Source organism: Festucalex cinctus, chromosome 4 (assembly GCF_051991245.1).
Source record: "Festucalex cinctus isolate MCC-2025b chromosome 4, RoL_Fcin_1.0, whole genome shotgun sequence".
Lineage (NCBI taxonomy): Eukaryota > Metazoa > Chordata > Actinopteri > Syngnathiformes > Syngnathidae > Festucalex > Festucalex cinctus.
In genome coordinates this window covers 25342770-25358792 of record NC_135414.1, presented here as the reverse complement: position 1 = coordinate 25358792, position 16023 = coordinate 25342770, and the positions used below count along the sequence as shown (strand labels likewise).

Here is a 16023-nt window from a genome sequence, read left to right as displayed (position 1 = left end):
AGCATTTACTAGATCAGCAGTGGACTTCCAGTGTTCCTGCTCAGCCGCTGTCACCTACCACTTGCTCATGTACTTCAAAGATGCGGAATAAAGTAGTTTTTTGTGCTGCAGCAGATTGTAAAATCAAATGATATCACTTGAAGTGTGCCAATCTAGACTGCCAAAAGGACAGTGGTTTTGTGACAAGTGTGAAACAAGGATTATTGGGAAAACTGTAACACAGTACTGGTACTTGTCTTACATTAAACAAATTTAAAAGAGAGCAACTTTTTCCTCTGTACATAGTATAATGAAAGTCATTGCGTACCCCATCAACATTACATCATACCGTCATCTCAGGATGGTAGGCACCTGTGCTAAAATAAACTACATTAATTAACAGTTCAATTTTTAACCCTGAAATTACTACATCTAATCATTATTCACTTCATTTTTTGTGCTTTTAGAAATAATAGAGATTTATGCCATTACTTTAAGAGGGACCATATTGCACATTGAGTCAAATCCTGTCATTTGTATTATGTATAGCTTTGTAAACAAACCCAACAATAGAATTTGTATAAACGCTGCCTTTATTAGCGCCAAACAAACAGTCGCATGTTGTCCTCCTCCAATGCTTTGATGCTCGCCTTCGTTTCCATCATGTCATTGGCAATCAAGTCGGTGTGGCATGAGATCCCTAAAGAAAAAAATAAAGAAAAAATCACAAAAAAATACGGTACCAGTAATAGGTTTAATATAGTAAAGTAGTATAGTTTTGTTTTGTCAGTGTAAAAGAAATGTACACATTTTGTTGCATTTTTTAATGTATGAACATTGCTACAGGCAAATACTTATTTCTATAAACACTTCCAAATGTCTCTAAAATATAAGGTGCGTGTACACACACAAACACATACATTCACTCATGCATACAATATATCATGTAATGAATTCTGAGTGGCATACCAGAGTCAATGATGTCAGCAGTACTTGAGGGTACAGGTTACTGGAGCCATCTGGCTGCATAACTGCAACAATCTCTGCCACTTCGAGTCGTCTTTTCTTTGCTTGTCTCTCCTGTGCACGTTCATATCTTGGCACCGACTGGGCTGAGACATAGATGTTGTAACTTGGGACCCAACTTTAATGTTGGAGCCCAGTCGGGATGATTGGACAGAAAAACGGGCGCAGGGCGACCTGTTAAAATAAACAAATATATAAACAAATAAAATATGGAAAGACTGGTTATTTTACCGCAGTAGGGTGGCCGTGAATACGTTCTTTAGCATGATGTGTAGGCTACCGGGGGTCTGTTTTCTTGCATCACCCCCGGGGGTCTGTTTTCTTGCATCAGCCCCTTCTGTCTCTTTTTTTCCAAGTTTACATTTTGCCACCAAAAAACATGTTATCGGCATTAAGAGCCCAAGACTAATCAATCCAATTTCAGCAGTAAACACTTTGCACTGGCACTACTTGGGTGAAAATGTTCGATGTTAGCTTTCGGCTAACGTCCGCTAGCCAGCTTGTACTACCGAACTTGCTTGCTCATGAATCCAAAACATAAGCAACTTGCCCATATATGGGCGGTCGAAACGTTATTAATCCTCATGCATTAAATAAAGGTAAACAAGCTTACCGCTCACAAAGTGATCGCTGCACACACGAGCCCAAAGTAACGACTTCCCTCCGGAGTCCGCACTCCTCTGTCTCCAGGCCCTGGTTCCTAATTATTTTCGGAATTCGGAAAAAAGACCAACCATTTTCCCCCTTGGCTTTGTTCGAACAGCCAACGATGCAGCAACAATGTACCATTTTAAACGCAGAAAACAAACGTGATAGATACGTGTTAGACCGAATCGCTACGTAAATGGAGGCCACCCAGCATGGCGACGACGAGAAATCCGAGGCGGAAGTGACGACATGTGCAAGCGACCTATTGAAAGCCAACTGTAACTGTAAGATAACAACGCAGAGTTTAAATTGTGGTGAACCTAATGAAATGTCTGGCGCGGATAAAGTGTAGTGCTAAAGTTGAGCCCAAACCAAACTGCAGGTCGATACCGTCCGGGCCAACACAAAGCCGACCCAAAGACTTGGAAGGCCAACTTCCGCTGCGCCCTCAACTCTCTCCCTGACGTAAGTGAGCTACGCGAGCGCAGCAACAAGAGAGGCAGCGATGCTTACAGAGTCTACAAGATGCTCCCTGGCCCTGCCACTCACCCACGCAACAGAGGTAACGACAAAAGAAACACATATACGTTAGAGTAAACATGTTCAGAATTTCTTTGCGTGTGGAAATGAATGGGACAATATGAGTGGGGAAAATTCAATTTCCCACCGTCCTCGAATGCAGCATTAGGCACTGTGATGTCATTTACAGCCACTAGCAAATGGCTCCCCCCTGGGGTTGATTTTGCCTAATATGTACGCAGTATGAAGAAAATGAAAAAATAATATATATATATAAAAATGTGCCATATTATATGACAAATTTATCAACATTAAAATGATATATGGAAAACATGAGTCACAAACAGCCCCGTTCCTCCTTATAGGCCTTCGGATGGCAAGTCGGCGCTTCAGAAAACAGCAAAGCATCACAGCGCATGCGCCGGCTGACGTAGTGCCGCAGCAGCCGTGGCAACCTCCCAGCAGCCCTTCGAGCACTCAAGATGCGTCGCTCTACGTTCCTACACAGGGTGAGCCATTAGTTTGGGCAAGTTTCTTGCGTTGCGGCTCTACATTTGTGACTTGCCTTATGGTTGTCATTGTACAGACATGCCTTGGGAGGCCATGGAGCAGGAAGATGGATCCAAGGTATCACGTTGCGTTTGTGGAATATGGTGTAAACAGAATAATCCACCCGTATTAATCAATCTCTTGGGGCGGCCATTTTGCCACTTGCTGTCGACTGAAAATGACATCACAAAGGCCTAAGGGCTCAGCTTGCAAACGTCACATGACCAAGCCTAGAGCGGCACAAACTACATATGATGGACTGGCGGCCATTTTGCGTTGCCACTCAATAAACTCACCTAACTTGAATTCCTTTGTTTTCGACAACTTTCTGTTGATCTGTTTGTTTTTTTCCCCGCAGCTTTTTGGTCCCTGCAGCAGCACCGTTGATCCATGCAACCACACTTGTGCTCACAGAGGATGGAAGGTTTACCCAGTCTGGGACCACTGGCATTGTAAGGACACTCTACATATGTACACTTGCTTGTGAAGTCACACGGAACTTATAATTTTATGAAAATACTACAAAGTCTTTGACAAATGAACACCTCTCTCTCTCTACCACTCAACCCCAAAATTTTCCAGTTAGCGTTGTCTTGTGTTCCCTTAGGCCCAGCTGATGACAGCCTCTTCTCCCTGCACATAGACAACAGCAGTGAAATTTTGGGGGCGTCAGACTGGACCTTACAGCAGCAGACCCTCACACTGTAGCAACATCAGGAACAATGCGTCTGTGTGTGCGTCACATACCCGATTAAATGTTTCCTTTTCCCGCAAACCCACTGAAATAAAAGATGAGACAAAAGATCTTGTTCCAAGCCACGCATTAGCTCATGTAACTCCTGTGCTTAAGTGCTTTATACTCACATCAATAACTCGCTACAGCAACAAGGGGAAAAGATCTCATTTCGCATCACTTGGAGCGTCAAGAAATGTGGCATTAAAACATGGTTGTTGTTTTTTTTATATGAGCAGTGAAAAGCATGTCGCTAATCATGTTATTTTCTTTTTTTGGATGTAAAGAACAAAAACATGAAGATTTGGATAATGCATGCTTTCATTGGACACTGTTGCCATCTAATTGTTCAGTATTGTATTGCTACAGTATTTACCTTTAATGAAAAAAAGGAAAAATTAATTTTGGATAACAAGCTTTGTATATACATGCTTGATTGAATATTTTATGTCATACATAAACATATTTACTTGTATTTTCCTCATCCCCAAAAGTTAGGAGAAAAAAATCTTTAGAACAGTAATTTTCATTTTTTTTTTTTAAATTGCACTTGTATTTTTTTTTTAATCGCCAAATGAACAAAAAATATAGATATTTTATTTCATAATCAGTTTTCATTGGGCAGCTGCAATAATCACAAACTAGGGTCTTGAAGACATTTTCCCTCTAATCCCCTCAATACTTTAAGTAAATATTGTTTTTCCAATTAAAGCAAAATCCAAAAGTCAACTTATCTGCTATGCTTTTTTTTGTTTTGTTTTTTGTTGATGTATTTAATAATGGACAACACAGTTGGTAAAACATTAACACATGATATTTATTTCCCATTGCAAAAATTAAAGACAGAATGGACTTTTAATGGTAGGACCATTTTATACAGTGCCTAAGGTGGGAAACACTGTTCTAACCCTGTATTTTATAGTATATTGTAAAACATAAAAGCAGATTTCCTATGGTTAATTTACAGCATGAAACAAATGTTTTAACTCACAAGAGGATTAAAACAAACCAAACATTCAACTAGTCCTCTAGCACATCCTGCTGTTCACAACTTGTAATTTACAGTGGACAGAAATTTGTGATGTAAAAAAATAATAATAATACAGAGAAAATTAAAAAACTTTCCCCACCATTAATATATGCCAATACATATAATTATTTTGACATGGAGGAAGTCAATAATAAATAACTGAAAATGCAGTTGCACATGTGCGCAATAGTGGGAAAAGTTTTGAAACCATTTATATAGGTCTTTTTCCTTTGATGCCATTTGAGCATGGGTGTGTAGACTTTTTCTATCCACTGTAATTTAGAAGAGGGTGGAAAAACAAATGTGAATCACTTTTGTCACAAGAAAAACATTCTACAGTAATAAATGGCTACATAGCTTTAATAAAAATGTCTTTGCAATGCATCATGGAAAATGCTTGTCACTGCAAATATTTTTATGTTTTATTTTTATTTTTTTATGTGACTGACTAGAGGACGATTTGATCTCTGTTATGTTACAATGAATATAAAGACTCTGGCTGGTATATGTTCTTATATTGCCCGGTACAGACACTAACATGTTTTTGCTGGCTTCATGGTACAATTACATTCTGATGGGACACGTATTCGACCACAGGAGATACACATACACAAAAGGCATGCATTGAAAAGATCCCGGTTAGCAATGGCGCACACAGAATGTAGACACCGGTTAACATTCATACCATAGCTGCTCTCATTAAGGCCGAGCCAATGAAACTGAACCCGCACAGCCAATGTTATGACAATCAATGTAAAGCAAATGTGCTGGAGTCGGATGACGACAAAAATAAGAGGTCAGGTGTGATTGTAGGTCCGTGATGAGGCTTTTAGTAGCTTGAGCCTGACGGAGTCAAACTAGCATATTTGCTCAAATAGTGGCCATCACTATGCTTGTGAATCAATTCTACCGTACTTTAAGACCAAATCACATTTCATAAGAAACTATATGTTCGGAATTGCATACAAATTGATACAAACTGAGATTGTGTTTTTTTTCTGATTTTGACTCTTTTCCCACATAAGAACGTGGTGTGGTGGTGGTGGGGGGGGATTTGGGGTTATCTCATGTTTTTATTTGTTATAGCGGACACCAGGATAATATGGTTGTAACATGTTGTAGACTTACCAAACTTCTATGTAACGTTTCATTATGGTTAGCTAGGATCCAATCATGAACCAGAAGCAATTATGCAATTTTATTGGTTTAAGACTCACAAATTGTCATGTCCTTTGTCATCTATGGGTCTGAAGGGGTTAAGAATGGACAGAACTTTGTTGTAAACGGAGGATGCCCTGTACTCACATTGAATCAAAACTGCTGTTTGCATTAATCATCTTTGCTTGGAGCGTAAAGGGATGAATCTCTATTTCATCCTCACCTCCAGTGGCACGTGATCATCATCACTGACTTCCCCCCCTTGTGACACGAGTTCTGTCAGGGATAAACCAGCTTTGACATAAAATGTCTCAACTCGAATTGATGCTTCCGTTTTCAAAGTGTTAAAGAACATAAGAAGAAAGACTAAGGTTTCTTTAAATAAAATAAAAATCACCGGTTGTTATACACTGCATGTTATATCTGAAAACAGTATGTCTTAATATACATAATCACCTAATAAGACCATAGGCCACTATTTGGGGAAATATGCTATCATGGCACGCAGTAGAGAGCAGATAATAAATGTCGAACAATCCTAATTTGCATCAGTATTTACAAGTGTACAAGGTCATTGATACCCACCCCCTTTATGTGCTTTAATGTTGTCATAAAGAGAAAAAAAATAACAGTATAAAACATCATACCTAAAACAAATGTCCTCGAGCCACACAAACGTTCTTCCTTTAATCCATGCCCCACCCCTCACAAGTACTTTTTTTAAATTGCTATAATGATGACAGATTAAAATAAAAGATGGGATGAAAAAAAAACTCCCTGGTGAGAGGTAAAAAAAAAAATCATGGCTAAAGAATTGACTTGGTCCAATTAGAGGTGAAGAACAGTGGCATCTGTGTGGAACCTGACCCACTCACTTTCAAGTTCATTTCAGCTTTCATTATTTACTGGATTTCAATGACAACTTTAAAATAAGAATTAACTACAAACAACTGTAGCCACTGCTTCAAAGGAAAAAAAAATCTTACAAAATAATAAGAGCATGACGACAGATAAGGAAGGTCATAGTTTATTAAAATTCTACATGATTTTTAATCTAATTGAGTATTTAAAAAAAAAAAAGCGTAATTCCTAAGCAGACGTGAGTGTACATGGTATACGGTCCAGTGTACACGACTCGATTCAAGTTTAGTAGAAAACAGCAATCATCAACCCTGAAGACGACTCAGAGGATCATGAGACTACTCCGAGTAACAAAAAGAAAAACAAAAACCAACATCTTACTTTGCTACCTCCACCTGCCCTTTAACAAACCTCTGAAAGAAGAGAAAAAAAAATAGACGGAAACAGAAAGTTCCACGTCTCGGGCGTGGCCCAGCCACCGTGAGGTCCGTTTGCAAATGCGATAATAAATACAGGCATCCATGTGGGCTACGAGCGCGACATAGTTTTCCTCATGCATACAACACACACCCGCTCACGCACACGCGCAAGCATACATCTGACTGAGATGATGAGCGTACTAAATAAAGCCTCCCCTTCCTTCTCTCTATTTTTTAGCTGGTACTCTTTACAGTGCAACAGCATGGCAGCAAATGGATAGCAGTGCTTTTATAAAAATAATAATAATAATAATAATAAGGAATGGAAAATAAAAATATATACAACATTATGGAAAAGCAGTACTTTTATCTTTTGGTCCGGCGTCCATAAATGACTGTCAACTGCGTCCTCCTATAAACAACAGTAGTTTCTGCCACACTTGAAGGGCTGTGAAAGAGTCCAAAACAGAACACGTGTTAGGGTGTTCATGTATGACAATGAAACAAAATAATTACATTTTTTTTTTGTAGTTTATGTCCACCATAAATCACACTTTTTTTTTTATTAGAAAGTAGGGATGTTCAATATCACTTTTCATGAGAAGTCACCGTTGTTAGCACGTAACCCCGGTAGGGTCCAGCTCACCCTAATGAGGACAAGCGCTACAGAAGATGAATTAAGGGGCGGGGGTGTTCCGGGCGTCTGGGTCGGCTCGCCGGCCGGTGTCCGCTCGGGTGGCTTGGGGGTGGCCTTGGTGCTACCGCGGCCTGGGGATTCCGGGGGGTGGGGGGGTGGTTGGGGGGGGGGGGGGGGGGGGGGGGGAGGTGCTCGCTTTGCTGGACCACGGTTGACGGCTTCTTTCTTTGGTGGTGGTCCTTATGCATGCCAGATCCATCACACCAGCATCTACTGAAACTCAAACAGAGTTTGAGTTTGCCTCTCCCTCCCACAGCCCCTTGAATCAGTGGGTGCTGGTGTCTGTGGATCTCACTTTGCTTTATCTATCCTTCCCTCCTTCCTCTCTTTAGTTTTTCCTCTGGTAACTTGAGATCTCAATTTATTGGAAGTTTGAGGTTTCTGGGGTTGGCATAAGACTCTGGTTTTGTAACCACGCAGGAGGGGTTTGGTTGGTGCTGGATTTCACTTTGATGGATTGGATGTACTGTCTTCTATGGATCTCACTCTGCCTCATTGATCCTTCCCTCCTTCCTCTCTTTAGTTTTTCCTCTGGTCTCTTGAGATCTCGCTAATTTGTTGGAATTTAGAGGCTTCCGGGGTTGGCGTAAGACTTTGATTTTGTAACCATGGGGAAGGCAGGAAGTGTTTGGTCGGTGCTGGATTTCACTTTGATTTATCTTTCTTTTCTCTTTATTTTTTCTGACCTTTTCTCTGGTCTCCTGACCATTTGAACCTCACGACTCTGGCAAGATTCTGAAGTACCTGGTTAAGGCGAAGGGTAATGGGATATTTATAAGGTTTTAGGTGAATTAATGAGTATAAATTTATACGTATTCGCACGCACGCGCACGCACGCAAACGCACGCACACATACACAAAAAAAAAAAAGAAAAAAAAAAAAGAGCAATGATGATAAGACGTTGAATCGGTAAGACTACCGAATGAACAATTCTGAGCTCTTTAAAAAAAAAAAAAAAAAAAAAAAAAAAAAAAAAAAAAAAAAAAAAAAAAAAAAAAGATGAATTAATAGATTTGGAAATTTCTGCACAAATCTGAGCGCTGAGCAACAAACAAACTCATTTTGTTCAATTCCTCACGTAGGTACAATCAATCACATTAGTCACAGTCACAAGGCGAATGCGAGACACATGAGCATCGCAGAAGCAAGGCGTCATTGTTGCTTCGATTTAAAGTATGTTTGTCAACACAAAGCGGGTTTGTCAACAGGAAATTAAATTGGTATGGTGACGGAATCAAAATAATGAATGCTTCACTGGATGGACACAGTAAATAAATGACATCATTGACAAATGATCTTAAAGTGACAAATTAAAGAGGAAGTCAACCCCATTTTGTTTTTTGTGTTTTGGGTTTTTTTTACAATAATGTGTTCTATGCAGCCTCACTCGTCTAAATATGGTATTCTGGTTAATATTGCATCAGAAGGAATACAAGTTACGCAGCAAAATCCAGCCGTTTTAATCCAGTTCGGTGGCAGCCATTTTGCCACTTGGTGTCGACTTAAGATGACATCAATGTTACTCATAGGGGTGTGAATTGCCTAGTACCTGACGATTCGATTCGTATCACGATTCACAGGTCACGATTCGATTCCGATTAATCCCGATACGAATTTCTAAGTCGATTGTTGCGATTTTTTTCATTCAAATTTAGAAAATACTAATCAGTAAGCTTGTAGAGTGTAAGATTTATATGAAAATGTATTATTTATTTATCTGAAATTTCAGTCTTATAGAGGTTGTAATCTGTTTCATGTTTGAACAGCATTAAAATAAAATATTAAGGCTTAATGTTCCGTTCATATAACATTCTTCCATGCTCAAGGTGTGAATCCTAAAAAAAGATTCGAAAATCTTATATAATATAGAATATATCGCCGAATCGAACACCCCTAGTTACTCAGGTAACAGCCAATCACAGTGCAGCTTCAGAAAACAGGTGAGCTGTGATTGGTCATTGGCTGAGCCCTGAGCAACATTTATGTCATCGTCAGTCGACAGCAAGTGGCAAAATGGCTGCCCCCCGAGATGGATCAAAAGGGCTGGATTTAGCTGCTTAACTCATATTCCACAAATGTAATATTAATTAGAATGTCATGTTGAGACTAGTGAGGTCACACATAACATTATTGTCAACAAATGTTGAAGGTTGACTTCCACTTTAAGGTTTGAATTTGGATGATTCCTGCTGACGCAACAAACATGTTTTTAATAAGTCCTGCTATTTGCTAATGTTAGACAATTGTCAACTACCCCTTTCAAACATTATGATTTACTCAATTTTACATGATGAATACAAAGGAATGTGGAAAGGTTGTAGAAATTGCAATCAGCCAAAATTTCCAAACTCAAACCACCGCCATGCATATTATGTGAGATATCAGTACAGTTCAGAGAGCATCAAAAGTATCATCTCTGCTCATTTAGCATTTTCATTAGCTTTTCAGTGACACTTATTCCAAAGACTGCCACAATTAGAATCAGGTCGTCACATTTTCAGTACCGAACCTTGCATGTATTGCATGTTTTTGTAATGTAGGATATAACTGGCGTACTCAAAGAAAACCCAAGCAAGCACGGAAGACAACATGCAAACTTCGCACAGGAGGAAGGTCACAACTAAGATTCGAACCCTGAACCTTAGAACTGTGAGGCCATGGTGCTGCTCCAACTCTTGAAAGGATTATTTCTATTATTTCCTATGGGGATTACATGCTTCTAAATAAACTGGAGGTTGTGTTTAATCTTAGAGGTTCCAGGGTACTATTTTAACCTTCACGCCGGTCTGCTGAAGCAAACATCCAAACCTCAAGTTGAAGAAAAAGACACACACGTCTCACCTCATAATTGTGAGCCTTCAGAGCCGCCGTGTACATAGCCGCCTTTGGACTTCATCTGGGCCTGAACGAGGTCCACCTGCAGGCATTCAGGAAGCAGTGAAACCAAGGCACCCCAACACGACGTGGGTGGGTTTTATCTGAGAAGCGAGCGGATTTCAAAACCCACCGACGGCAATCCCAGGCCCATGTCCCCCGAGCCAACGTGTGTGGTGTGAACGAAGTTTGTTGGCTCGCCGATCATGGAGCGGTCGATCCGCCGCCGCCGTTTCTGGCAAACAGATGTTGGATTTTAAAATACATTCACTAACATGTTGCTTTTTTGCATTTCAAATTAGAGGAAGAATTCACTGTCTAACAGAAATGGTCACATGCTTTTTCTGATTTATTTATTTATTTTTTAAATGGCAATTACTCGAGATTTCTCAGGGTGCGAAATGGACAATGAGCATTTGTGAAATAACAAAAACACAATCAGTATCAGTAACATTCCTTGAATTAAACATTGCTAGATCTGTTTGGCAGCCATTTTGTCATTGCTATCGACTAAAAATTATATCACAGTGCCTAAAGAGCAAAGCAGAAAACAGATGAGCTGCGACTGTGATGTCATTTTCAGTCGAAAGCATGTGTCAGTACAAAGCAAAATGGCCGCCTCTGAGATGGATAAAACCGGGTGGATTTTGCTGATTAATTCATATTCCACAAACACAATATTTATCAATCAGAATGCCATGTTTAGGCTAATGGGGTTGCATAGAAAACATTATTTTAAATAACATTTAACTTCACACTCACTTTAACAGTAGCCAAATTAGATTAAAAATAATTTTGAAGAAAAACATATTACTTAGGGTTGCATTCTCATTTTTTTTTTTTTTTAATCCTTAAATAAATATATGAATTGTAAGTTTTGTGAGATCTCCTAGCTAGGTAATTCTGAGTCACTGTGGATTTGACAGAGATGCCATTCTTTTTATGATAAAGTAGTGCAGGAATCGAATTAGTAGTTTTATCCATTAGCTAAAACTGAGAAAAGGGTCAATGATCATGACCAAGTTTATATTATCAGTAAGGATTGCTGCAAACAGGTTGCTCTTTTCCACAAAAAGCAGCTTTACCAACTTTATGTTACATAAACACAGAGAACATCCCACACAGGAATTGTATATGTATCTGGAGGGGTCTATAAAAATAAAATAAAAAGTCTAATCCATATGGCACAACAACGAATAAGTAGCTAACATTTTGTATACTCACGGGCTGTGGCTGCTCCGCAATACAGCAGCTGAAACAAACCCAGAATTCAGTCATTCCCAGGCCAGTGAAAACGCCGCTGTTGCAGTTTCCTGTTTCGGTTGAGCCGCCGCTCGTCGCGTGCCTTCCTGTCTGTCTGATGTCGCACAGCCCCAGACGCACAGTGGAAACTGATGGCGGTCGCTCCGCGGGTCTCTCCGGGACAAATGTTTGTTACGAGAAGCGCCTGCCAGTGCAAGGAACCTCCTCCTAACCACAGGTTGTACAAAAAACAGTATCAGAAGTAGCTACCAAACGCTATTTACTCACAGCTTTTTACAGGATAGTTGGCTCAAATGACAATTCTAATAGGACAAAGAACGAAATCAAAGCTGAACCTATATATGAGGACTTTCAAGACAGACTTAAGATGTTTGGACTTTGGAATATCGGTTTCCAAATCCTGCCTTTGAACTAATAATTACACAGAGTAAAGCGTGACTGTAAAATGTGGAATGAATACATAAATGCTTGCAATAGCTGACTGAGAACAAAATGAGGTCAGCACAGTATGTAGCAGACGTGCCTGTGCAGTGACCTACTATCAACACAGTCAATAACGCTCACGTTTTAGGGGGGGTTGATGTCATAATGAGAGTGTCTGATTACATATAGCAACCTAAAGAGAGTGCTCCCTTTCACCAGAACTCTAGCTATTTATTTACAAACACGTGTTTTATTAAAGATGGCCCAACATGGAGTTATCATGGTGTGACACAAGTTGAATCCATGTTTGTCTACGGGAATGTGACATGGAGGGAAGTATAGTGGAGCAATGTGAAAGGCAGGCTATGTTTGAAAGGAATAATTGAATTTGAAAGCCTGCGCCTAGGGATGCGTCATGTCTCGAGAGAATAGATAATTTTGCGGATCGACACCATTTTAGGGTGGGTGGCGGACAACTAGTAATAAAAGAATTACATGTATTTACATTCATATTTTCTTCAGTAAAGTGCAGAGGTGTGCAGTTTGATGAGGAGCAAATTTGGCAAGGGACTGGAAGTGCAACTGCCTAGCGCTCTAACTACTTGTTTACTCTGTAAACAAACAGTTCCGCTTTCAGCACAGCCTCTGACTAGTTAAAAGTCATTTATGATCAAGGCCAAACGCCAGACTCTTTTTGAAACAGTGCCTTGCCAAAGCAGTAACAAATGTCAATATTAGTGTTGTTATAGCATAATTATTCAACTGGTCAAACTTTTTCAACAATACATTTCCTTGACTGGCCTTGATGTAACAACCGTTGAGAACCAATGGTCGAATTGCTTTGACTCTGACACTTGGCACCAACATTACATTTCCTGTGGATGGGAAAAAATGACATCCCTCAAATGTGAACGTGTCACTGGTATTAGATATTTCCTTATTTGGACCTATGGCAATCCACTTTCTACTCTTACCACGCAACACAATAAAATGCACAGTTGTTTAGTTTGTGAGGCAATTTTTTCCTCTTTCTTCAAATAATGGCTTTGACCACGTCATTCAAATCATTCTGAATTTGGAAAACATTCACAGGTCACTGTTGAAAATAAAGGTCCTCCAAGTAGGGATGCCGATTTATTATCTAACGACGGACAAATCGTTTAATGAATTTATTGGAGCTCTTGGGGGATTATTTGTTCGGTTTCTGAGCTCGGATTAACACGCAAAACCGTAATTTGTATTTACAAACAAATTAGTGTTATGTAACTATGCACCACAACGGCTAATAAAATCCCACTTCAATTTGCGAAAGCGAATATCAAGTGTCACTACGTATACAGAAGCCAAATAGATCACAGGAATATTTAGTTAGAATAGTTCGAGTTCAAATGGTCAAACCCCGCGTTAGCATTAGAAGAGGCTAACAAGGTTAGCTCGCTCGCTGTTTCTGACAGCTAGCCAGCCGTGCTAACTTTTAGCCACATTTCCGATAATGGAACACAAATTGACGACCTAAAACAAGTACTTCACGCAGCTATTAGCATACATCACTGTAAATTCGTTGGTTTTAATATAGATTTATTACATGGTAAAGGTTCTTACCAGAGGTGGTTTTAGTCCGAGTCTAACGCTACTGTGTCGACTGCAAAGGTAGAGAATGAGAAAAAAAATAATCAGGAAGTACAATGTTGGGAAATTCAGTCGACTTCCGTTTTACAATGTGACCACTTCCGTGTTGATCCACGTTTTGCTCGTACTCGAGGGAGATCCAGTTCTTCCAGTATTAGCGTTTTTATTTTTTATTACTAAATCAGGTGATAAGATGAGGCCACTAACAGAAGAAGAGACAAAAACGTTGTTTGAGAAGCTGTCGAAATAGTGAGTGCAGCGAGAGGACATTTTGATGCGCGTTGATGACTGTGTGGATTAGCATGGTAGGCTACACTATGCGATACATGTGATTAATATTTTCCTCTCTTAACAGTATAGGAGAAAATATAAAACTCCTCGTGGACAGACCGGACGGCACGTACTGCTTCAGGCTGCACAATGAGCGCGTATATTACATGAGGTAATTTATTATTAACACAGTTTAGAGCAGGGCTTCTCAAACTGATACAAGCAAAAATAAGATAAAAAACAATAAACATTCCATTATGTCGTTAAGGAAATGCATACCAATTAGGGCCTGCACGGAATAAAACAAATAATTACAGATATCTAATTCATATAACCCATATAACCCCCACAATGTCAGCGGATTTTGAGCATTTTAACTCCTCTATCAAGGCAAACAGAATATTGTGTGCTTTTACTTCATTTACAATATGGGTACCAAATGAAACATCGCATTCCATTATTTCATTAAAAAACGTATTCTACCTTATTCTGTTCTTTAGTAATCACCATTTGAAAATGTGTAATTTGAGTGACAATCAAGCGAAAATAGAATGAGCTTTTTGTGAAAAGATACATTTTCGCCACCACAGTGACTTTGACACCATGTTTTTTTGTTTAGTGGTGAATTAGGTTTAATGTGACAAAGGTTTTGATCATTTACGTCATCCTTGAAAACGTTCTATTTCATCACATTCCTTCCATACACCAACAGCCCATTGAAAGGAGATACAATGATGCCATCTGCTGGCCATAGTTAGTGGGTGCTTGATTCCACAAACCCCGTTTGAACAGGCAGCGCTCCCTGCCCATTGATTAAAGAAAAGAAAAAAAAAACTTAGATTACGTATTTTTTATGGCGGCATAGATCGTGATTTTACTAATCGATATTAAACGTTTTTGCACTTTTAAAAATTGCTACGACATAATCTATGACAAATTATTGTGAAGACCCCCACAGACCGCAGTTTGAGAACCACTTGTTCGGAGGCCCATGGAAACCCCTCAACCTGTTATCGTTGATCAATCATTGTGTTTCCACAGCGAGAAGATTCTTAAACTGTCCACAAACGTTGCCCGGGACAAACTGGTGTCAGTCGGCACTTGTTTTGGCAAGTTTACAAAGACCAGGAAGTTTCGGCTACACATAACAGCTCTGGATTTCCTGGCACCCTATGCAAAGGTTTGTTTGACAGTCTTTTTAATAGTGCACTATTTTTGTCATTGAAAAGAACGTGAAATGAACCTGTTCACGACATTGTTTGAAAAGACACTAACAATAACTGACTGCCTGTACTTGTGTGATTACTCAATTGTCGTTAAGTTCAAGGTGTGGGTGAAACCTGGAGCAGAGCAATCTTTCCTCTACGGTAATCACATCCTAAAGTCCGGTCTAGGGAGGATCACGGAGAACACCATGCAGTACCAGGGCGTGGTGGTCTACTCTATGGCTGATGTGCCCCTTGTAAGTACTCACCCCATGCTTCAAGCGCCAACGTGTTGAGAAAATATCAAGCTCGTTTTTTTGTTTTGTTTTTCCCCCCCCCAGGGGTTTGGAGTGGCAGCAAAGACGACGCAAGAGTGTCGGCGAGTGGACCCCATGTCCATAGTTGTGTTCCACCAGGCAGACGTGGGAGAGTTCATCAGGAATGAAGCCGAATTAACATAAAATCAAGATTCTGTCCAATAGTCAATTAGTTGGACTGCAGCTACTGTTGATTCGTCAACTGCTCCCCACTCACACAACCTCAATCCCCATTTGTTACATGACATTTACAATAAATCCCAGTTGTGATGCTTTCAGTCATGTGGTGAAATGCAGCAAATACTCGTGGGTCGGCACAATTTGCAGCCCCCCCCCCCCCCCTTTTTTTTTTCTTTTGCTTTTTTTTTTCCAAAAAGCCAGCCCGGTCCGGATGGGGTTCCACTTTATTTCAGACACAAATT

General features: G+C 39.8%; 3 protein-coding genes and 2 long non-coding RNA genes across 8 annotated transcripts in view; 3 read left to right on the top strand and 2 right to left on the bottom strand.

The window, feature by feature from the left end:
- The window catches only part of LOC144017903 (uncharacterized), a 1976-nt gene extending 1296 nt beyond the window's left edge, over nt 1-680 (top strand). The window contains exon 3 of the long non-coding RNA XR_013283289.1: nt 1-680. This exon is cut by the window's left edge and continues 160 nt beyond it. This is a non-coding gene — a long non-coding RNA (uncharacterized LOC144017903).
- LOC144017902 (uncharacterized) overlaps nt 1-2932 on the bottom strand; it is a 3585-nt gene extending 653 nt beyond the window's left edge. Inside the window, exons 1-4 of the long non-coding RNA XR_013283288.1 lie at nt 2738-2932; nt 1619-2672; nt 949-1179; nt 1-679 (exon numbers count right to left, since the gene is read on the bottom strand). The exon at nt 1-679 is cut by the window's left edge and continues 653 nt beyond it. This is a non-coding gene — a long non-coding RNA (uncharacterized LOC144017902). The remainder of the gene's footprint in view (nt 680-948; nt 1180-1618; nt 2673-2737) is intronic.
- LOC144017899 (interferon regulatory factor 1-like) overlaps nt 1-4183 on the top strand; it is a 6863-nt gene extending 2680 nt beyond the window's left edge. Inside the window, exons 1-6 of one of the 3 annotated variants that reach the window (XM_077519880.1) lie at nt 1784-1937; nt 2036-2215; nt 2538-2681; nt 2759-2799; nt 3080-3173; nt 3329-4183. In XM_077519880.1, coding sequence (XP_077376006.1) covers nt 1850-1937; nt 2036-2215; nt 2538-2681; nt 2759-2799; nt 3080-3173; nt 3329-3429 — 648 coding nt within the window. In that variant the 5' untranslated portion in view covers nt 1784-1849 and the 3' untranslated portion in view covers nt 3430-4183. Of the gene's footprint in view, nt 1-1765; nt 1938-2035; nt 2216-2537; nt 2800-3079; nt 3174-3328 lie in introns of those variants that run through there. The other 2 variants (XM_077519881.1, XM_077519879.1) reach the window with 2 other exon arrangements.
- Nucleotides 4184-4250: 67 nt separating this feature from the next.
- cdc42se2 (CDC42 small effector 2) lies at nt 4251-14680 on the bottom strand. Of its 2 annotated transcripts, none has more exons than XM_077519883.1 (5): nt 14563-14680; nt 11719-11964; nt 10628-10729; nt 10462-10537; nt 4251-7370 (listed from the first exon to the last, which is right to left on the bottom strand). In XM_077519883.1, the coding sequence occupies exons 2-4, from the start codon at nt 11770-11772 to the stop codon at nt 10463-10465; spliced, it is 231 nt and encodes a 76-aa protein (XP_077376009.1). In that variant the 5' UTR covers nt 11773-11964; nt 14563-14680; the 3' UTR covers nt 4251-7370; nt 10462. The 2 variants fall into 2 exon arrangements, with proteins under 2 accessions (XP_077376009.1, XP_077376008.1); XM_077519882.1 differs by lacking the exon at nt 14563-14680 and adding an exon at nt 13783-13910.
- On the top strand, nt 13870-15879 carry nip7 (NIP7 nucleolar pre-rRNA processing protein). Its single transcript, XM_077519878.1, has 5 exons — nt 13870-14058; nt 14165-14251; nt 15121-15259; nt 15401-15541; nt 15626-15879. The coding sequence occupies exons 1-5, from the start codon at nt 14003-14005 to the stop codon at nt 15743-15745; spliced, it is 543 nt and encodes a 180-aa protein (XP_077376004.1). The 5' UTR covers nt 13870-14002; the 3' UTR covers nt 15746-15879.
- Nucleotides 15880-16023: the final 144 nt, after the last annotated feature.

What these genes read in the sequence shown, in the direction of transcription:
- cdc42se2 (XM_077519883.1), bottom strand. Translation starts at nt 11,772, where the DNA reads ATGACTGAATTCTGGGTTTGTTTCAGCTGCTGTATTGCGGAGCAGCCA. An exon ending in TTGCGGAGCAGCCACAGCCC is followed by an intron (nt 10,730 to 11,718) that starts GTGAGTATACAA and finishes TCTGTTTGCCAG; the next exon opens with AAACGGCGGCGGCGGATCGA. An exon ending in TGGGCCTGGGATTGCCGTCG is followed by an intron (nt 10,538 to 10,627) that starts GTGGGTTTTGAA and finishes GAATGCCTGCAG; the next exon opens with GTGGACCTCGTTCAGGCCCA.
- nip7 (XM_077519878.1), top strand. Translation starts at nt 14,003, where the DNA reads ATGAGGCCACTAACAGAAGAAGAGACAAAAACGTTGTTTGAGAAGCTG. An exon ending in GAGCGCGTATATTACATGAG is followed by an intron (nt 14,252 to 15,120) that starts GTAATTTATTAT and finishes GTGTTTCCACAG; the next exon opens with CGAGAAGATTCTTAAACTGT. An exon ending in TCCTGGCACCCTATGCAAAG is followed by an intron (nt 15,260 to 15,400) that starts GTTTGTTTGACA and finishes ATTGTCGTTAAG; the next exon opens with TTCAAGGTGTGGGTGAAACC.